At 33.6% G+C, this 23,717-nt stretch overlaps 1 protein-coding gene and 1 pseudogene across 1 annotated transcript; both read right to left on the bottom strand.

The window, feature by feature from the left end:
- LOC100726941 (taste receptor type 2 member 8-like) lies at positions 1-12,383 on the bottom strand. The gene is made up of 2 exons (XM_003470294.4): positions 12,356-12,383; positions 1-947 (listed from the first exon to the last, which is right to left on the bottom strand). The coding sequence occupies exons 1-2, from the start codon at positions 12,381-12,383 to the stop codon at positions 1-3; spliced, it is 975 nt and encodes a 324-aa protein (XP_003470342.4).
- Positions 12,384-21,485: 9,102 nt separating this feature from the next.
- Positions 21,486-22,824, bottom strand: LOC100727220 (xaa-Arg dipeptidase-like; annotated as a pseudogene).
- Between the last annotated feature and the right edge of the window lie 893 nt (positions 22,825-23,717).

A 23,717-nucleotide genomic window follows, 5' to 3' on the forward strand; every position in this document is an offset into this window, starting at 1 on the left:
TCATTTCTGGTAATGAGGAATTATATCTTCTTTGACACATTTCAGCTTTCTCAAGACACAGAGAGAAGCCTGTTTCAATTTGCTGTTCCATAAAATTAAAAGAAATGGATGACCAGATGGATATAAAAATAGAAGCAGATGCATAAAAACCCTTATCGTCACAGTGTCTTGAACACAATATTCCAACATTATCATAAGATAGCCGACATAGTGCGTAATGAAAAGAAGCAGTGATGAAATCATGGCCTTCATGGCTCTTACATGGGCCTCCATGCTCAAATCCCTAGAATACATGCCCTGTAGCTTCATTCGCTTGGTGTGTCTCCATAAGGAGAAGAGTAAAAGTAAGAAAGAAGACAATGACACCACAAAAAAGATAAAGAGGATGATGTTAAGGGGAATGAAATAAATTAAGCTATCATAAAATTTCTTTGTATAATGGGATGTGAAGTTTTGTTCTATTTTTACCAAATGTTGCATTGACACACTTGTGAATACATCAATGAAAACAAGACTCACGCAGAAAGAAAATACTGATCCCAGGATTATAACAAGAAGTACCACACGCATCTTCTGCTTCATCCAGAGGAAAACGGGGTTGGAGAAGTTAGCTATCTTGAAGAAATAAAAGACAGTGAGGCAGGTGCTGGAGGCTGTGCAAAAATAGTTGGATCCTGTCCAGAGAATAATAACAATCATCAGCACACTTTTAGAGACAAGAACTTTTTCATATACTAATTGGAAAGTGATAGTTGAAAGTGTTGCACAAAGAAAACATATCCTAAATCCAGCCAAGCCCATGAGAATAAAATCAATCAGGGAGGACTTCCGCTTTCTGATCCAGTCATTGCATAGTATCAGTATAATAAAACCATTTCCAAAAATCCCCATTATGAATTCCACAATAGAAATGATCACAGACAAAGTCTCCAAAATGCTCATCATTTCTGTTCATAGAGAATCTTTGCCTTCTGGAAGAACTTGTATAGATTTATGTATCCAAAGGTGCAATGTCCAGTGAGTGGCTTCTTTCTCTTTTGTTGATGGCTTATGGAAGAGACTGAAGAATATCTAAATTAAGCTCACAAGCAAGTTCTCACTGATTTATAAAATCTGCACTTGATTGTCTTAAAAAAATCAGTAATGTGTTTTAAAGGCTTGTATAGGATTCTTTGCTGCTATTGGCATATTTATATACTACATATAAAGCTTTGCATTGGAATTTACATCCTCATTTGGGAACATGCAAAATAAAAACAGATTTTCTTCCATAATTTTACATTATCATTCTTTCCTTAAAATTTGTTCATTTTTATACATTAACTCATATGATTTTCATCCTTATTCTGGAACTGGAGAACTTAGGCCTACATATCTAGATTTTATGATCACCATATGTCTTCATGATCGATCTGAAACATATAGCTCACTTATATAACACCAAAAGTTTAGGAAAATACAGAATATTTACATTATGTCAAAATAACTAAATCTTGTGGAGTCTCTTACAGTTTTAAAATCTGCCAAAAATTATTTGTAATACTTTTTAGGATGTCTGATGTCTCCATCACCTTTCCTTGAATTTTGGATGATTTCTAACCACTTCAACTAAAGAAAATTGGTAGAGATATTTTTCAGGAATTTCAGAGCTCAATGACAGACATTTGTGGAATTTACTATTGATTACTGGAACTACTAGTCCTGAAACTGTGAGCCATGTGGCGATATGATGATAATTCAATAAGTATGAGGCTGCAGTAACCAAACTACATGGAGACTAAAGATAGACTCTTGGTCAACAGTGTCACCTGAGTCCATGTTTGAGTCTTTTAAAATTCCAGTTACTATACTTACAATTCTAGGATAATTTGTGTTTTAACTGTCCAACAAGATACCTCTTAGCCACATGCCACATATTTGACCTTTTTAATTCATATTAATTTAAATGCTAAAAAGCTTATTCCACATTATTACTATAAGTGTTCAATAACTACCTGTAATTCATTAACTGCTCCATAACCAGCAAGGACATTGAACGTTTTCATCATTGTTGTTTTTTTCACCTATGCTATAGAAGATCTCATTCTCTAATATTTGAATGATTACAGTTGCACATGTTTTTCTGCTAATGACTCACACATTGCTAAACAAAAGAGACGATGCTGCTATGACCAGTCCAAGATTTTGACTTATAAAATCCATATGCATTAAAATTGTGGTTATTTCCTATCCTGAAGTTTTGGGATGGTTATGTTACACATTAGTAAATTATCAGCATAGAACTATCAGTAGTATATCAAAAAAACATATATTGTTACTTCAAATTTTGAATGTCTCAAATAGAGCTATGCATAACATATTTAGTTTCCTAATATAATGTGCTTCATGCAAATTATTCAAAACTTTTGCATTCATTGAACTCATTTTCCTTCATCTGACTTTGTTTGGATGACATCAAACAAATTAAGGTTAAATTATCAGATTCTTTGTGATAATGTCACTTCTGGATCTTTCTCTCAAAGTAGGTTGTATAAAATTTAATACAATGAATTAAAAAGAAAAACAACCCCATAGAAACAGAAATGAGAAATAAATGTAGAGCTAGGAGGATTTGATGTGACAAATCAACTGTGTAATTCACAAGGTATACTAGGTAAATATATTGTGAAAATTCTGTCTTTACAAAACAAAGTTGATTCTAAAATATTCAGTAAAAAGTACCAGCAAAAAGCATTGTGATGAAAGAGGATTATTTCATTTACAAAAACAAAACTATCTCTTAAATATCTTCTCTGCACAAGACATTTAGAGCAGAGACACAAGAGGGAGCAAAATAATATTTATATGTGTTTTATGCAATTATGATCCAGAATAAAAATTTTATAATAGAAAATACAGTGTGTGAATTTAAAATACAATGTATAAGAAGTTGACAGTAAAAGTAGAGCAGCAAAATTGGATGCAACATTGAGAATGTGCCTTTGAGAAAATATCTAAAATAAGTAAAGAGATGGCTTATGTTTTCTGGGGTAAGAAACACATTACAAACACAGAATAGCAAATGATGATTGTGCAACATTGAAACTCCAAAGCATGTTTGCAAAAAAATGCACCTTTGGTACTGAGGGAGGCAGAGAGTAGTCCTGAGAAGTGAGTTCAAAAAAGGAAGAGATGTGAATGGAGCAAAGCTTGTAAGCCTTCACAGAGTTTGAAAGATTAGGGATTTATACAGTGGTACAACATAAATTATAATTTTATAAATTCTCATTCAGGATAAAGAATATCTCTACAGATATTGAAAAATAAGAAGATTCTTTTAGTATACCAGAGAAAAGATGACATTAGACCAAGACATAGTTTAAATACTTGTTTCAATTCAATTCATATTGGAGAGGACATAGAAATGTTGTAGGACTTTGCTTGTAGATATATTTTAACACTGCATGAAAGGTGTTGTTGTATAAGTATTACTTCTGAGAATAAATGTGGGAACAAAGATTTCTCTAGATTATGTTATATGTTTCTAAAGTATGAAGGCTGTTTTTATAGCAGCAGAAACCATTGTACCAGAAGCAATATCAAATGTGGATATGGATTAGACTGTGTTTGCTAAAAATATGTACCATTTGCACAGATGTGTTAAGAAGGAAGTTGTGTATGTAAATCTGAAATTTAGAAACATGTCCTGGATTTAAAGACCCAAAGGAATAGGGCAAGATCTAGGATTTTATGAACATGATTTTAAGTGAGACCATTAAGTGTTAGTTTAAATGTAGTGATAAAGGATATAAGGAAGAAGCATAGGAAAAGAATCTGAAATACCAATAAGTGAGACATAGAGAACTCCAAACAGCCAAAACCAAGATAAGTCTACATTCTGAAATATAATAATAAAGACCCAAGAAATTCAACATAAAATAGAATACTAAAAGTTGTAAGAGAAAAAAAAAAGATCACCTATCAAAGAAAACACATTTAAATCATGGCTGAATTCTAAACATAAACCCTGAGGATTAATAAGCTTGAGTGACATATTTAAAGCCCAGAAAGACAAAAACTTTCAACTCAAATTTATGTACCCTGCAAAACTATCTTTCAAAACTAATGGAGAAATAATATATCTCAGTGATCAAGAACAACTGAAAAAAACTCATATCCACAAAACTAACCCCAGAAAGGATACTGAGAGATAGTAAAGAGAAGATAAAAATGACCACAATTCCCAGAACATGAACAGAAAAAACCAGAGACACAGTAAGTAATTAAACAAAGGGGAAAAGCACAGAACCAACAACAGGGAAATCACATAACAAAGATAGGCCAAAAACATCAGTTATAATTATCAATATGAATGATCTCCATTCATCAATTAAAAGAAGTAGATTGGCAGAATCAATGAAAAAGAAAAAAGAACCCAACAGTATGCTGTCTAAAAGAAACATGTTACTCAGAAAGAATCTTGTAACCTGAAAGTCAAAGGATAGAAAACAACTTTCAATGCCATAGGACTCCTCCAAAAAAACCATGGGTAACTATGCTGTTTTCAGACAATGTGAACTTAAATAAAACATGATCCAAATAGATAAAGAAAGTCACTATATAATTGCTAGCAGAAAACTCAACAGGAAGAGATACCAATCATAAATATATATGAAACAAATATTGAAGCACTCAACCATATAAGACAAATAATAACAGACATGAAAAATAAAATACGCAATGACACAATTGTAACAGAGGAACCTAATACACCACTGTAACAAAGTAGACCAACTACACAAAACAATTAGCAAAGAAATAACATAACTGAATTAAAAGTGTGACAAATGGACTTACTAGATGTTTACAGTGTTCCACCTGACAAAATCAGAATACACATTGTACTCAGCTGCACATGGTACATTTTCTAAAATAGACCACATAGAACATTCTTAAATAAATTCAAAACAATTGAAATTATCCCATGCAAATTATCTGACCATAGGACAAAGAATTTGGAAATTAATGACAGCTGAAACTGCAAAAAGTATATGAACACATGAAAATTAAGTTATACTCTCCTGAACAAACACTCTGTTACAGGTGAAATTAAAGAAGAAATTAAACAATATCTGTAAGTCAAGGAAAATGCAGATACAATATACTGGAACCTGTGACGTGCAAATGAAGCAGTCCTAAGATGAAAATATATACCAATGAATTCTCATATCAGGAAAACAGAGCACAAATTATCTAATGCTTCTCCACAAGCTTCTATTAAAAGAAGAACAAATCAAGACCAAAACTCATAAAACAGAGAAAATGATAAAGATCAGAGCAGAAATTAATGCAATTGACACCAAGAAAGCATTAGAAAGAATTGATGAGTTGAAGAGTTGTTTGAAAGAATAAATAAAATTAATAAACCCCTAGTCCATCTTATCAATAAAAAGAATGAAAAAAAATTCATGCAATGAGGAATGAAAAAGATGGTATTACTAAAGATCCTATGTAAATTCAGAAGACTTTTAAAATTGTATTTAAAGAAAAAAAAGGTAAAAGGGTACAAGTAATACAGAATTTCAAAATAATAAACAGTAAGAAATCACTAGTTAATAGATTGCATATTGTCATCTTATAAATAGTTGTTCAAGTTACAAAACTGAAACATACAAAATGAACATTCAATCAGTGAGACTGCAAACAGTTCTGTTCAATGATCCAACAAAAACTTAGTAATATGGTCATCTATCTTACACATCTAAACATACTTGCAGTTGTATCCTTTAGAGCGCTTTTTTTCCCCTCTCTTTTTTACAACAACATCTACACATTTTGGGTTTTATTACTCCCATAGGTGTATCCTTTAGAGCACTTTTTTTCCCTCTCTTTTTTACAACAACATTTACACATTTTGGGTTTTATTACTCCCACAGTTCTTATTACTTTTTTGGAAGAGAATAAAACCAAATGTGACACAACACAACAGAGTCAGTCAAATCTAAAGGATGGACTTAGTACATAACGTTAAAAACAGAATAAAAGGTGATCAACAATGGTTACCATAATGCCTCTTGCTATCTTAAAAAGAATTGCCTATATCCTCAGTTATAATAAAATTGAACAAAACAGTACAGAACAAAACCAATAAAACCTGAACATTGGAGACATCACAGGACTTTGAAAGAAGATAATAGTCAAACTAGAATGGTCATCATAGTGAATCTTATTACTTTCAAATTAGTTGCCTATACCCACAAACTTCATATTATCAAACAAAACAGAATAGAGTAAAATCAGTCAAAACAAGTGGTGAGGGCAATACAGGGCTTCAAATCAAGTGAATAGGAAATCAAAAAAAGTTACTATAAAACATCCTGCTAATTTTTAAAAAATTTTCCCTTAATTAAAAAAAATAAATAAATTTTAAAAAGAGGGAAGGAAGATTGAGATAAAAGAGAACATAACAACATAACAATACAGGTCAGAAAAAAACAATTTAAGCAACATAGTGTTTCACCACAAGATAACCCGACTAAATAGTAGTTACGATAGTGTCTCTTTCCTTGAAATATTTGAGTATAACTTCATATACTATAGCATCAAACATATCAAGACAGTGTGAAACCATTCAAGGGGATGAAAGTATTACAGGGTATTTAGAACCAGCTAACAGAAAATGAACAATGGTTTCTATATTATCTCTTTGCCTATAAAAATTTTTGTTTATACTATCACAAATAAAATCCAATAAGGTACAACATGCTAAAACCAATGGAGATGGAAGAACAACAGTGTGATGGGACTTCAAAAAAAGATGATTATTAAATCAGCACTAGCTATTATGATGTCTTGTTTTCTTCAAAGTAGCTGTTCATATCATCACAGACAATAAAATCAAACAGCCCAGAATAAAACCATTCCAATTAATGAGTGAAAGCTTTATAAGACCTCAAAGCCATGTAATGGGGAATCTTTTATGTATTTATATTATTTCTTACACTAGAAAAACTACTTGGTATCCATACACGTAAGTTTGATTTATTTCACTTAAGAGTATGGTCTCAAGTTGCATCCAATTATTTATAAATATCTCAATGTGATCCTTCTTTATAGCTGGGTAGTACTCCATTGTATAAAAACACCACAACTTTTTTATCCATTCTTCAGTTGATGGACACTTAGGCTGTTTCCAAGATCTGGCTATTACAAATTGTGCTGCTATAAACATGGGTGCACATATATCACTGTGGTATGATGCTTTCAGTTCTTCTGGGAAAATGTCTAGAAGTGGAATAGCTGGCTCAAATGGGGCTTCCAATCCCAGCTTTTTGAGAAATCTCCATACTGACCTCCACAATGGTTGCACCAATCTACATCCCCATCAACAGTGCAGGAGAGTTCCTCTTTCCCCACAGCCTCTCCAGCATTTGTTGTTGTTGGTTTTCTTGATCCTGGTCATCCTTTTAGGAGTGAGATGGAATCTCAGTGTGGTTTTAATTTGCATTTCTCTAATGAGCAATGATGATGAACAGTTTTTCATGTATTTATTTGCCATTTGTATTTCTTCATCTGAGAAGTGTGTATTCATCTCATATACCCAATTTTGGATTGGATCTTTGAATTCTGAGGGTCTGATATTTTAAAATTCATTATATGTTTTAGACAGAACTTTGTCTGAGTGACAGTTCACTAAGATTTTTTCCCAGTTTGTGGGTTTACTTTTCATTATGCTGGAGATCTCTTTTGACATGGAGAAACTTTTTAATAAGAGGTGATCCCAGTTATTGATTCTGGGAGGTATTTCCCATGCAATTTGATTCCTGTTCATTAATTTTCTACCTACCCCTATGTCTTCAAGGTTTTTACCCAATTTGTCTTCCAATAGATTTAGTGATTCTGTTTTAATATTCTTATCTTTGATCCATTTAGATTTAAATTTAGTACATGGTGATAGGCATGGGTCTAGTTTTAGTTTTGGGCATATGGAGAGACAGTTTTCCCAACACCATTTATTAAAGAGACTGTCATTTTTCCAGTGAACAGGTTAGGCCCCTTTATCAAAAATAAGGTGGCTGAGTGTGTTTGTAGTTGTGATTGTATCTTCTAATCTATTCCATTGATCTTTGGCTCTGTTTTGATTCCAGTGCCATGTTGATTTTACTGCAGTTGCTTTGTAGTATAACTTCAAGTCAGGGATTGTGATGCCTCCTGCCTTGCCTTTGCTGCTTAGAACTGTCTTTGCTATTCTAGGTCTCTTCTTGCTCCAGATGAATTTTAGGAGTGATTTCTAGAGATGTATAAGGTATGTTGATGGTATTTTTATTGGGATTGCATTGAATCTGTATAACAGTTTTGGCAGAATGGCCATTTTCCCAATATTTATTCTTATTCATGAGCAAAAGATGTCTTTCCATTTTCTGAGATTGGCTTCAATTTCTTTTTTCAGTGTATCATAATTTTCCCAGTACAGTTCTTTCACTTCTTTCATGAGAATAATTCCTAAATATTTCATTTTTTAAGTTACTAGTGTGAAGGGTGTGGCTTCTCTTATTTCTGTGTTAATGATTTTATTGTTAGTGTATAGGAATGCTATTGATTTTTGAGTATTGATTTTTCCTGGTACATTGCTAAATTTATTTATTATATCTAAGAGTCTTTCAATGGAGTTTTAGGGATCTTCTATGTAGAGTATCATGTCACCTACAAACAATGAGAAGCTAACTTCTTCTTTTCCTATCTTTACCCCTTTTATTTCTCTCTCTTGTCTAACTGCTCTGGCTAGCACTTCTAGTACTATATTAAATAGGAGCGGTGATAGGGAAATCCTTGTCTTGTGCCTGATTTTAAAGTAAAGGCCTTCAATTTTCGGCCATTTAGTATGATACTGACTGTTGGTTTGTCATAGATGGCCTTTATTATATTGAGGAAAAGATCATCTATTCCAATTTTCTGTAAGGTTCTTATCATAAATGAATGTTGTACCTTATCAAAAGCTTTTTCTGCCTCTATAGAAATGATCATGTGATTCTTACTTTTGGCTTTATTGATATGATGGATTACAGTTATTGATTTACATATGTTGAACCATCCCTGCATGCCTGGATGAATCCCGCTTGTGCATGTTGTATAATCTTTTTGATGGTTTGCTGCATCCTATTTGCAAATATTTTATTGAGGATTTTTGCATCTGTGTTCAATAGCAAGATCGATCTGTAGTTCTCTTTTTTAGTTTGGGTCTTTTTCAGGTTTTGGTACTAGAATAATATTTGCTTCCAGGATTGACTTAGGAAGGATTGCTTCCCTTTCAATTTCATTGAAGAGTTTGAAGAGTGTCAGCATTAGGTTTTCTTTGTATTGCTTGAAGAATTCTCCAGTGAATCCATCTGGGCCTGGGCTCTTTGTAGGTAAGGACTTAATTACATTTTCAATTTCATGAATAGAAATTGGGTTATTCATTGGTTTTACATTCTCTTCACCTATCTTTAGTACTTCATATGTTTCTAGCAATCTGTCTATTTCTACTGTGTTATCAAACCTCTGAGAGTAGAGGTTTTCAAAATAGGTGTTGATGATCTCTATTTCTATACATTCTGTAGTTATTTTGCCTTTTTTCACTTCTTATTGTATAAATTTGAGCTTTTTCTTCCCTTTTTAAAATTAGGTTGGTTAGGGCTTATCAGTTTTATTTATTCTTTCAAAAAATCAGCTATTCGATCCATTGATTCTTTTTATTGTTTTCTTAGTCTCTTTGCATTGATTTCTGCTCTGATTTTTATAGTTTCCTCTCTTCTTCTGGCTTTGGGCTTGACTTGCTCTTCTTTTTCTAGATGTTTGAGGTGTAACATCAGATTATTTACTTGTATTCATTTGGTTTTCCTGATGTGGGAAATCAATGCAGTAAATTTTCCTATGAGGATGGGTTTCATTGCATCCCACAGATTCCGGTAAGTTGTATTTGTATTTTTGTTAGCTTGTAGATATTGTTTCATTTCTTCTTTAATTTCCCCTGTGACCCACTGATTACTCAAGAGTGTGTTGTTCAGTCTCCATGTGTTTCTGGGATTGTTACAATATCTCTTATCAGTAATTTCTAATTTCATAGTGCTATGATCCGATACCATGCAAGGGATAATTTCAACTCTTTTGCATTTATTTAAATGTGTTCTGTGAGCTAATATATGGTCTATTTTAGAGAATGACCCACGTACTGCTGAGAAGAATGTGTATTATAATCTTGGATGGAAAATTCTGTATATGTCTATCAAGTCCATTTGTTCACAAGTGTGATTCAGTTCTGTTATTTCTTACTGATTTTCTGTCTGGTTGATCTGACCCTTGGTGTCAATGGTGTGTTAAGGTCTCCTGTTATAATTGTGTTGCTGATAATTTGGTTTTTCCTTTCTGTTAATACTGGTTTTACAAAACAGGGTGCTCTGGAATTTGGTTCATATATATTTAATATAGTTATCTCTTCCTCTTGAAGTTTTCTGCTAACACATATGTAGTTACCTTCTTCATCTCTTCTGCTCATTATTGGTTTAAAGTTCACATTGTCTGCAAACAGAATAGCTACTCCTGCTTTTTTGGGGGGGTCTTGTTTTTTGGGGGTCCTGTTGCATGAAGTATTGTTTTCCATCCTTTGACTTTCAGTCTGTGAGTATGCTTTTGGGTTATATGGGTTCTTGCAGACTGCGTATGGTTGGATTTTGTTTCTTGACCCATTCTGCCAGTCTGTTTCTTTTAATTGGTGCATTGAGACCATTTACATTAATGGTTATAATTGTTATATGTTGGTTTATTTTTGACATGTTATCTTTCTGCTGTTGCATCTTTATCTTTCTGTTCTGTTTAATTGTCTGCTTTGCTTAGTGGTTTTTTCCTAAGTGTATCTAAACTGTCTTTCAATATTCTTTGCAGGGTTAGCTTGGTGATCTTGAAGTTCTTCAGGTGTTCTTTGTCATGGAAGTATCTTATTTCTCCATCCATTTTGAAGGACAGTTTTTCAGAGTATATCAGTCTAGGTTGGATATCATTTTCCTTTAGGATCTGGAATACTTCACTCCATGCTCTTCTTGACTTTATTGTTTGTGCTGAGAAGTCTTCTGTGATTCTGATAAGTTTTCATTATAAGTGATCTGTCTTTTCTCTCTGACAGCTTTTAACATTCTATTCTTATTTAGCATTTCTGAGATGGTGATTATTATATGTCTGGATTTAGTTTTATTTTTGTTATGAATATTTGGAATTCTATATGCTTCACTGATCCTAATGTCGGTTGCTGATCTCATGTTTGGGAAATTTTCAGCTGTTACTTCTCTAAGTATGCTCTTGACAATCCTTTATGTTGTCCCCTTTTTATTTATTAATCCCTATCAATCTTATGTTGTTTTTCTTTGTGTCATCTTGCAGTTGTTGAATTGTTATTTCCTGATTCCTTGTTATTTTTAAAAGATCTTTCCTTTCCTGTTCACTAGCTTCAATCTTGACTTCGAGGTCTGAAATTCTATCTTCACTTTAATTGAGTTGGTTTTCTACAGCTTTCAGTGGAATTTTCGATTTCCTGTATGTCCTTTGCATCTGCTTTATGTATTCTGTTTTTCTTCTTATATTGCTTACTCAGTGATTCTATCTTTTTGTTTAGTTCCTCCAGTTTTTAAACTGTGTCTTCTCTAGATGTGTTCAGCATCTCTTTCATTTCTTTTATCATTTCTTCTTTTACCTGTGAGATTATTTCTAGTTTGAATTCCTTTAATGTTTCCCAGAGTTGCTTCTTTATTTCAGTTGCTATTATGTCTGATATTTCATATGTATCATGTATATTTTCTTCTATGTACATAGCTCCTAAGGTTTCTTGGGATGGGACGGGGTTTGAGATTGTAATTTGGTCTTTTGTTTTGTCATTTTCCTATATTTCTTTGCTTCAAGTGTTTCAGGTGTTATTCCAAGGCTTCCCCAGGGTCTGTTGGAAATCCTCTTCTATGCCCTCAGCTCCCAGGACTCTGGCCACCTGGTTCCCCAGATTGAGAGTGTCACTGGGGAAGAGGCAGGGCAGATCAAGACCCCAAGCTGGTCTAGTGCAGCAAGAAGCTGTGAAGTTCTCTCTGGGTCCAAGTGAGGATCCCAAACAAGCAGGCCTAGTGGATGGTGTGGGGGTCACTCGCCCCAGGCCACCCAGCCTCTGGAACTGGATGGCACCCACTTGCTTCAAACTCCAGAATCTGCCAAGCACAGCTGTGAGTGAGGTGGCTGTTGTAGGCTCACTCAGGGCCTCCTTACTGATTTAGTGCACCCGAAAATCATGAAGTTCCCAGTCTGCGGCCGAGCAAGGGCACCAAACTAGCTGGGCATGGGAGAAGGTGCAGGGGGCACTCACCCTGGGCCGCCAAGCTTTTGGAACCCATGCTGCCTACTTGCTTGCTTAGAACTCCAGATTCCACCAAGCATGGCTGGGAGTGGGGAGGCCATTGCAGGCCTGCTCAGGACCTGCCACGTTGTCTAGTCTCAGAAAATTATTAATATCTGCTTCAAAAATCTTTACTCACGTAGGCATGAAAACATAGATGAAATGGAAATATTCCTAGAAATATGTGAATTACCAAAGCTGAATCAAGAAGATATAAAAATGTTGAATAATCCAATATCAGTTCCTGAAATAGAAAATGTTATTTAAAACTTCCCAACAAAGAAAAGCCCAGGTTCTGATGGATTCACAATTGAATTCTATAAAAAATTTAGAGAATATAGTCCACAAATTCTTTAACAAAATTGAATGTGAAGCAATTCTCCCTGGAGAAAACTATTATTCTGATACACAAATGAGACAACAATCCAACCAAAAAGAACTACAGACCAATTTCCCTAAATACAAAATACTACAAAAAGATTATACACTGTGAATAAGTGGGATTCATCCCTGAAATTCTGGATGTTTCAATATATGCAAATCAATAACCCTCCATTGGGGTCAAACACAAAAATCACATGATCATCTCAATATATGTGGAAAAACTTTTGACAAAGTCCAACACATGTTCATGATAAAAACTCTACAGAAAATCAGGATAGTCCCCGTCTCAATCTGATAAAAGCCATCTATGACAAATCAATAGCCAACATCCATACTAAATCAACAAAAACTGGAAGATTTCCCTCTAAAATCATGAATAAGACAAGGTTGTCCACTATTGCCAGTCCTATTGAATTTAGTTCTGGAAATGTCAGCCAGAGCAATTAGACAAGAGAGAAGTAAAAGGACTAAGTGTAGAAAAGAAATAAGTGATATTAGCATTACTTGCAGATGATGTAATGCTCTACATAGAAGACCTCAAAAACTCTACCAAAACACTAATAGAGTTAGTAATAAAATTCAGCATAATTGATGGAAACAAATTCAGCACTCAAGAATCAATAGCATTCTTGTATACAAACAACAAAATTACTGGGAGCAAAATTATGGAAATACCAAATTTCACAGTAACATCCAAAAAATGACATACATAGGAATAAATTTAACAATGGTTGTAAAAGATCTATATGTTGAAAACTGTACTACCTTGGAAAAGGAGATGGAAGAGGACATCAAAAAACAGAAAAATATCCCTTGGTCTTGGAGAGGCACAACCAATATTGTGAAAAGTGGCCATACTTCCAAAACTATTATACAGATTTAAGGTAATTTCACTGAAAAATGCCATTAACATATCTCACAGATATAGAGAAAATATTTGTAAAATTCATTGGGAAATGAAAGAAACCTAGAGTAGCAAAGGCAATTCTAGGCAACAAATTCAAGGCAGAAGATATCACAATCCCTGACTTGAAATTATACTATAAAGCTACTCTGATGAAATCAGCATGGTTCCTACAAAAAAACAGACCTAAGGATCAGCAAAACATTAGAAGATACAAACATAACTACAAACACACTTAGCCACCTTATCTTTGACAAAGGGACCAAACATGATCACTGGAATAATGATAGCCTCCTTAATAAATGGAGCTGGAAACATTGACTTTTCACATGATGAAGATTAAAACTAGATCCAAGCCTATCACCATGCATTAAATTAAGGTCACAGTGGATAAAAAATCTAAATATTAAAATATAAATACTAAATCTGTTGAAAGACAAAGTAGTAGAAGTCTTGATGATCTAGGAGTAGGCAGAGACTTCAGGAACAAAAATCAAACTCGATGGGAAGTACTTCCTATGTTCAACAACTGGAATATCATCTTATTAGAAAGTTTTTTCATGTCAAAAGAAATGTCCAACACAGTGAAAAGAAAATTCATAGAAATAGAAAAAAAATTATCCAACTGTCCCTCACATCTAGAACTTATAAACAATTTAAAAACATCAGATTCATCAAATTCAAAGACCCAATCCAAAAATAAGTATGTAAGTTGAACATGCATTTTTCAGATGAAGAAATACAAATGGCAAATAAATACATGAATAAATGTTGAAAGTCACTAATAATGCAAATTAAATGCAAATTAATGCAAATCAAAATATTTAAATTTCATCATATTCCAAAAAAAAAAATGAATGTATCAAGAAATCAACCAGTAACAAATATTGGTAGGACTGTGGGGAAAAAGGACCCATTTTCCACTATTGATGAGAGTGCAGGTTGGTATAATCACTGTGGAAATCAGTGTGGATATTCCTTAAAATATTAGGGTTGGTGATTCTATTCAATCTAGCTATTCCCATTCGGGTGTTTACTCAGAAGAATTAAAGTATCAGGCCACAGTGATACATGCACACCAGTTTTTACAGTGATAATTTATAATAGCTAAAGCTTTGAAATAAGCCAAAAACCCATCAACCACAGAATGGACAAAAAAAGATATGACATTTTTATACAATGGAGTATTAGTGATAAAGAAGGATAAAATTCACCATTTTATAGGTAAGTGAATGAAACTTGAGACTATACTTATAAATGAAATGAATCAGATTCACATGAGTAAATATCATACTGTTATTTAACACATATCAAGTGTTAAAAAAACCTGAAAGAATAAGATCCAAAATGGACCATAGATATTGTGAAAATGAACGGGAAAGAAAGTGGTAAAAGAAAAACAAAACAACAACTGGGATGAGGAAAGGAGAAAAGAAAGAAGGGAAAAGATTATATGCATACACACACACATATATATATAATGTGTGTATGTATGTGTATACAAGATAGATAACTATACTACTAATCTGCTAGTTCATTTAAAAGAATGGTCTCTCTCTCTCTCTCTCTCTCTCTCTCTCTCTCTCTCTCTCTCTCTCTCTCTCTCTTTTGTACCAGGAGTTAAAATAGGGGCTGTGTGTTTGCAGGCAGGTGATGTGCTACTGAGTTAGACCGCCAACCAATTTTGAGTTTTCATTGTTTGATTGTTTGCTCATCTTTTCACACCTAAATCTTGTAATCTGAACAAATATTTTGAAGTTAACAGCATGCGATATATTAGCTGGTGCTAATTTCCTATTTTGTTATGAAACTATGCATCATTATTATCCCTTTTTTTGTTTAAAATAAATCACCAGGAGATGCTATTACACACTGACCACAATGGCTTAAACAAAAATAAAAATACCAGTAGATGAACAGAAGGTGTAGTATCTGAAGCTCTCTTATATTTATGAATGAAATACAACATAATGTAACCACACTGGAGATATCTTTAGTAATTTTTAATGAAGTTAAGCATCTATGTGACATATTTTTTGACATTTTAATTAGGCAATAGCAATAAAATCAGATAATCAGAAAAAGACACATACATGAATATTGATATCAGTTTTATTCATAACGGTATATAATTTGGAGCCATTCAATTATTCATAAATAGTTACAAAGATCTTTTAAATGCAATATATCCAATAGTATTCAAGAGCACTAATAAAGAATACCATTTGTGAAGGAAATACTACTCTAGACAACAAAAAATAAAATTCAAAATTATAATGCTGATATTAAGAAGCCTTAAATATAACAGTACACAATCTATGACTATATATACTTATATATCATATCACTATGTATAGCTGATATAAAATGCTAGAAATTAAAAAATTATCCTGTAACTATGTATAGTTGATATACATATAAAATGCTAGAAATCAAGAAATTATTTGTTACAAAAATAAGTAGGTAGTTGCATGTATGTGAGGGATGGTGAAGGGAAGAATGAACTGTAAATTGATTTTGTGGTCATAAATTATATATATCGTCAAAACTCTAACAAAATATACAATAAAAAGCTGCATTTTATTATTTGCATTTGTAATTATACCCTTACACCGTTTCATTTTAGGAAGAAATGAGACAATCTTCCTGTGTGTCTGTTCATAGTAAAAGGTTGAGGGTATTTCCACAATTTGGAAACAGCTTAGATATGTGCAAAGAACTCAGTTGAGAAGTTAGTGATGGACTAGAATTTGTGACCTAACATATAATAAGAAATTTATAGAGGGTGGACAACAGTTAGAATTTTGAGTTGAATATTCCTATTGTGTTTTCATAAGAGAAAAAATTTAAAAGGTAGCTAAAGAAAAGTGTTACGCTACTTTCATGATTAAAAGTGAATAGAAGTGCTAGAGATATAGCTCAATGGTATAGCACCTGTTTGTGAAGGGCAAGGTTTGATTCCCAAATAAATAATAAATAAATAAGAAAGATGTCAAACAAAAGTACAGAAAGAATTTTCCAAGTTTCTCATGAAAGGCAATGGCAGCAAAGTGTAGCAATTAGAGCCAAAAAGACGTTTCACTGAAATATTTTCCATGGATTATGGAAATAATTATATGAAGGATAAGATTTAAAACATTTCTATTATTCATTTAATATATCCAGCTATCTCCATAGAATTTCCATGTGTTGCATACAGAAAGTATTTCTTGCATTAATGTGCTGGCTAGAAAAATGTGGAACAAATTTTGACAGTAGGAATTTCTGTATTGCATTTGGTCTTAGAATGCATATGTTTTGCCTTCACTGAGAAAGAGATTTCTTAATAAAAAAAGATGAATAATGATGTTTCCTGTACAAAATCTGTCTATTCCTTTTTGATTAAAAATGTTGCCCCAGTGGAGAAACAACATGGCTGACTAGAGGAGAAGCCTCATTCAGAGCTACTCAGAGAAATTCAACTAAAACACAGGTATCTGGAAGAAAGGGTAGGGACATACAAACTGAAAATAAAATCAATTTAATGTAAGAAACTAATAGATTAAGCAAAACATAGATAAATACTTTAATAAAATGGCCAGCCAGCCTACTCTGCTCCTAGTGGATCACTGTATTGGGATGACTTCCCACCATGCTTGGAATCTTAAAAGAAGAAGAAAAAAGGATATACTAAAATAGTATAGTTAACTCAAACCTTCCAGGATAGACTTGGGATATAAGGTTCCCACACTCTTCTGCCCTCCTCCAAACAGAAGAGGTTGCAGTCCAGCAGTAAATTCTACTTTGCATACAAACTCTCAATTTATAATTGTTACTGTTATATAACTGTAAATTTTGTTCCTTAAAGGTACAAAATTAATATTTACCACAGTTTTTCAGTTTCTAAGCTGTGCTCAATGATATTTTAATTTGTAATCAATTCTACTTTAATAATGATGTTTCAGTTTTAATGTTTTAATATCAGTTTTAATCATTTTTTTTCTCACTTCTGTAATAATACTGGGAAGTTCTGGGATAATAATCTCCCCACAGCTAAATGCCAAAGGACCGGGACTGTGCCAAACAGACAGCAACATCTCACTCTTAATAAACTGGAAAGGATATTGAGAAATGCAGAATCAAGAATCTTGTATACAAAAGGCATTCTTGAAGAACAAATCTTATTTAGAAAGGATTTGATACTAGTGATAAAAACACCTTGTGCCAAAATTTACAAGGGTCGACATAGAAAATAATATAAAAATTTTGAAATAGAAAAGGACAAGCTGCAGAAGCAAAAGTCAGCCACAGACCTCCAGTCCACTCAAAACTAGTCCAGGAGATAACAATATATATAAAGGAAAATAGAAGACCTATGACTGAAATTTCTGAAATTGTGTTAACCAAATAGAATAATAAATCCACAAGTCTACAGAAGAAATCAGATCAGAAATTATATCCCAGGTTAAAAAAAAAGAAATATGAACATTTATATGGCAATTGCTCAGCAAATCTGGAGTAGAGATAGAATAAAATAATAGATGATTATAGGTAAAGGATGGAGTCCATGAATGATCACTATAAGAAAGAAATAATGCATGCAATGGATTTGAACAGATATCCAAGAAATTTAAAATTCTACTGAAAGTTGGTTTTAACCACTTGAATAAAACAAGATAGATTTTCATGCTTTGAAGACATAATATCAAGAACCAGGAAATAACAATTCAACAGATACAGTATGATGCAAAGAAAAACAATGACTGATTTTCGTCAATGAAAAAGTAAGAGTCAGCACATATGACATTAAAAATAACTATTTGCAGAACTAATAGCAGAAAATTTCCAAAGCATGGGTAAAGAGCCTGACATACAGTTAAGTGAGGCAGATGGAGCTCCAATTACCCATAACCACAGTATATCTACACCCATACATACAATAATAAATATCCCAGAAATTCAGCACAAGAACAATCTATTAAAAGCTATTAGAGAAAATAAATAGATCATCTATCAAGGAAAGCCCATCAGAAGCATAGCAGTCTTCTCAACACAAACCTCAAGTCAAGAAGAGTTGGGAGTAAAGCATTTTAAGTACTGAGAGAAAACAATTTTCAAACCAGATTGATGCATAGTGAAAAACTATCCCACAAAATCAATGGAGAAATAAGATACTTTCATGCCAAAGAACAAATGAAGGTATTTATAAGCACAAAACCAACACTAAAAAGACTACAGAAAGATATTTTTATAGGTTAAAGAAATTTATTCCAGAAGAAAACTATAATTACAAAAGAAGCAGTCTCCTAAATTCAAATGATATAATGCAGATCAGCTGTAATTCATTTCTAAAGATACAGGGATTTACTCCAAAATTCACGTATTTATTTATACTTCTAGTTGTAACACAGTGCAATAAATTCATTGGTATATGAAAACTAAAAAATGATTTTTAAAAATCTGAATTATATTAAATAATAGTTAAGGTTAAATAACGTAAAATACCAAAGATTAAAAAGCCATATTTCTAGACAGTATAGATTCAGTTCAACTTTGATATGATAAATTCGTGACCATATTCCAAAGGATAGATCTGTAGTTTAACTAAAATTTTTAAATTAAAACAGAAACAAAATATAAACAAACTCAAAAGTGGCTCAAATCTTAGTGTTGCATAAATATTAGTTCCCAACACTGGGACATGGCACATAAGATTATGCACCAATGTCCTGTATATCAGCTACAACTGTACATTTTGCTCTCAAGTGCAACTGTATCAAATGCAAACAAATCATTAACAGCAGAATATTAACCTTGAGTTATCTCCAATTTGTTTTTAAAATGTGTATTAATCACATACAAAACATGTACATTTTGTATGAAACAACTTGTGACATTTCACAAACAAGATGTATCAGTGTGTTGGAATACCAATTAATAATCATGAAAATTTTATCAAAGTTTCAAAAAATAAAACTCTGTTGCTTGAGGTACAAGTATTCACATTAGTAATTTAAAACATTTATTCAAAAAGTTTAAAAATTGATAACTAGGAAACTAAATCTCCTTATCAAACCAGGTGTTTCAGGCATGTCTAATCCGTGCTAAAGCTTCTGTTGATGCCCTCTCTTCTATATAATCAGACAATGGTCGGCAAGAAGGATCAAGTTCCAAATGGTGATATGAAGAGTTAAGACAACTGCCTGCACAGAGGAAAATCCTAGGGCTGCAGGGTAACTATTCTGGAATGAGGTAAAGATTAAATGGGGACAAGAAACTTGTATCAAATAGTACAAACGTCTAATGAACTATAATATATTAATCAAGCAAACATGTCAGGATATCCAAATCCCATTCTTGGTGGTTTCAATACATAAGCTTTAAATTTTATCCCAGGACACAATCTGATATGATGTAAATCAACAAGAAATGGGCTTTATTTTACTATGAAGAACAAAGGCTGGCAAGCTGTTTTGTTAAGAACAGGTAATAAATATTTTAGGTTTTGCTGGTTACATCATTCAGTCTCTGCCGCTTTTGTTTTGTTTTACAGTATGTAAAAATATAAGAACTATTCTTAGCATATTGATTGTACAAAAATGTAGGCTGTTTACTTCATCAGACTGTTATGTACAGACCCCAATACAGAAGAAATTCTCAACTATCCCTACCAAATACAATCCCTCTTCCTTGCAAATTTAAATGATTTTGGATAGAATAGGAATTAGGAGTTATCTGAACACTGTAAGTAGAGATGATCTCATCTAACTTTCCAAATGGCAAACTGGCAGATCAGAGGAACCAAATGACTTGCTTTTATCAGAGAAGAGAAATAAATGCACTTTTTCTTCCTCTTTCATTTCTGTCCAAGACCTCCCTTTACAATAAAGTATTCCAGAGCTTTACTCTAATCACAGCATAAACTATGTTTTACCAGGTATTTTTTTCCACTTTCTTTTATTATTCTTAAGAAATTTAACCTAAGGAGCCATGAAAAACTTACAATAATGTTTAATCAATATTGCGCTTGCATGAGACTTAAGGAAACTCAAGATACTGTAGTCAGGTAAGCCAGGCTGGCTTCCAAGCAGAAGGCACTATTGGGGACATTGAAGACTTGAGAGCAAAGCAGGTGCCAGCCAGTGCTACTCATTCAAGACCTCCTAGAATAGCCTGGGCTTCCACACAAACACCTTGGAGGAAGAGTCTAATCCTGTCTGTCTGTAATTTTTTCCTGTTACCATACACTGCTTTAGGAATTACTTGAATCCCACCTTAAAGTTCACTACCCATAAAAAAAGAACATTCTCATTTTCCTTCAAATGGTGAAATCAGAGCTTATTCTTTGTACCCGAGTTTCTAGATATTTCTCACAAGTATCACTGACTAAAAGCCTATTTTTATTACAAATGAATTCTATACCGAAGCAGTCATAGTCAGATATTTGAAATAAGCTTTGCCTAAATTTAGAACTTTTAAAAGTACTTCAGAGAAAAGGTCTACCACTCCTACTATAAAACTCTTTCATAGGTATCGATGCAAGGTTTGAAATTCTTTGGATCTCTACAAATATACTATATATAAATTTATCAAATATTATCAGTGATAAATCATGTTATCAGTGATATCCTTGTTTAGGAAATTGTATCACATACCAATTCCTGAAATATCACAATTCCACCAAGTATAACTTGCAAATATTTTATTTTAGATGTGTGTTTTCTCTACATTTTGTCCTTACTTATCACATAAGAAAAGTCTGCTGCCTTTAGGATTGAAAATTAAACACACTTTCATTAAAAAATTAAAGAAAAAATTATCACTTTCTCTTAATTACTCATAAATGACTTCGAAGTCTTTCTTAAATTCTACTCTATTTAAAAACGCTTCTTGAAGTTTCAATTTAAAGTCCTCTCTGATTTTTTCCAGCAACCCTGGTTTAAAAATAACATCCAATTCATCATCGCCAGAGCTTTGGCCACCCCTAAAGTGTGGAATTGAGCTTCTTGTGATCCTGCAGATTCTGTGTATTGTTTAATATGATTCAAGGTATCAGATTCAATGAAAAAATATGGATGAATTCCAGGAACCACAAAAGTAACATTTCCAAAATCAGTAGAACTTAACGGGCAAGGTAACATCATATCTTCTGAAATGAATTGTATACCCAGTTTTTTTCTCCATTCTCCATATAAGTTTCCCGCAGGGTCTTATTGGGAAGAACATTGTAATAATCATGTGCTCCAGCTTTAATTTCTATTGTACACCCTGTGGCCAAAGCTGCAGTTCTGAAGCAATCTTTTGCTTTTTTGGACAAACCTTGAAGTTCTTTCATTGAGGGTGCATGGAAGTAGCAAATTAATTCAGAATAAGAGGGAATGATGCTGGGGTTTACCACCATTTTTTATTATACCATGAACTCTCCAGGTTGGTTTCATTTGCTGTCTTAACACAGATACATTGTTGTAGGCAAGAACAGCAGCATTTAAAGCACTTACTCCTTCTCAGGGTTATGCAGCAGCCTTTCCATAGTTTTTCACAGTCACATCATGTTCAGCCACATCCTGTAGCTAAGCTGCATTCTCTTGGGAGGTATGGGCCATAAATACAACATTAAGGTTCTTAAAAGCACCTGCTTCAATTAGATCAATTTTGCCACCACCATCTTCTTCGGCAGGGGTTCCCAAGACAATTACCTTCACAGGCTGTGGCGGCCCAGGGAGGCTCTCCAGGGCTGCCCTCAGCCCCAGTGCAGCTTTAGTTTGGATCTCGGCGATGAAGTTGTGGCTGCAGGTGTAGGTGATGCAGGGCAGCGCGTCTTTACTCTCAGAGGAAAGCCAGCAGCAGCGTGCACTTCAGCGCCCTGGCGCGCTGGCCCCCGGAGGTGCCCATTCAGCGGCGTGGAAGGCTGTGGGCAATTGGTGGTGCGGCTGCAGGGCCCTGGACGTGGCGGTGACTCCTGCTCAAAGAAGCGTGTCAGCAGGCCATGGGCATGGTGCTCCTCGTAAGCCAGCTCGGGCTCGCTCCAGATGGCACGGGTCAGGGCTCCCAGCCATTCAACTGCTTAATCCATGTGTTCTGCAGCACACAGCTTTAGGACCTCCTGTAGCTCCAACTCAGAGACACCATCGCATGCACCACACTGCACTGGGCGCTCCTCGCCAGGTTTCATCGCATCCGAAGTCTCTGGCTCTGGCAGGTGGCCACCCACTGTACATTGCATTTGGCCCTGGAGAACGCTGGAGGGGTAAGTAGGCCACTATAGTTTTCTACAGAAAGATATTTTAAGCTGAGATAAAAATGATCACTATCCTAAAAATAAAAGAAATAAACCAATTAGCAGGACAAGTAATTAAGTGGAGGGGAGAATTAGGCAATCAACATGAGAAAAATACCATGAGAAAGATGACCCAATAGATATAAGCTATAACCATAAATGGAAATGTGTTTAATTCACTAACCCAAAGAAACAATCTGGCAGAATAGATCAAGAAACAAAATCCAGCAATATGCTGTATAAAAGAAATATATTTTACTAAAAAACTAATTCATAGACTAAATGTCAAAGGATGGAAAATAATACTCCATACAACAAGAACTCAGAAAAAGCATGGGTAGCTATACTTTTTGTAGACAATGTGAACTTCAAATCTAGAATGATCAAAAGAGATAAAGAATGTCACATATATTTGTAAGGAGAAAATTTCAAGATGAGAAAATAAAAATGTTAAACACGTGCACCAAATACAAGATAACTATATAAGACAAATATTAACAGAAATGAAATATCCAGTGATCAATTACATAATTATAATGGAGTTCCTTAATACCCAACTGTTACAAAGAGATAGTTCAATCAAACAAAAAAAAATCAGCAAAGAAACATCAGAACTGAACTAAACCATGGAACAAATGAACATAGTAGAGGTTTACGAAGTGTTCCACCCAACATCGGAATGCGCATTCTTTTCTCTTGCAATTGGAATGTTCTCCCAAATAGGCCATATACTAGCCCATAGAACCTGCTTAAGTAAATGCAAAGCAATGGAAACTCTCTCATGTATA

Source organism: Cavia porcellus, unplaced genomic scaffold (assembly GCF_034190915.1).
Source record: "Cavia porcellus strain 051 isolate PalLab524CR breed Dunkin Hartley unplaced genomic scaffold, mCavPor4.1 scaffold_27, whole genome shotgun sequence".
Lineage (NCBI taxonomy): Eukaryota > Metazoa > Chordata > Mammalia > Rodentia > Caviidae > Cavia > Cavia porcellus.

Excerpts from the sequence above, each read along its gene's own strand:
- LOC100726941 (XM_003470294.4), bottom strand. The coding sequence starts at position 12,383 with ATGGGTTCCAAAAGCTTGGCGGCCCAGG. Across the intron at positions 948-12,355 it reads CAAAAGCTTGGCGGCCCAGG|AAATGATGAGCATTTTGGAG; the intron begins GTGAGTGCCCCC and ends CTCTATGAACAG.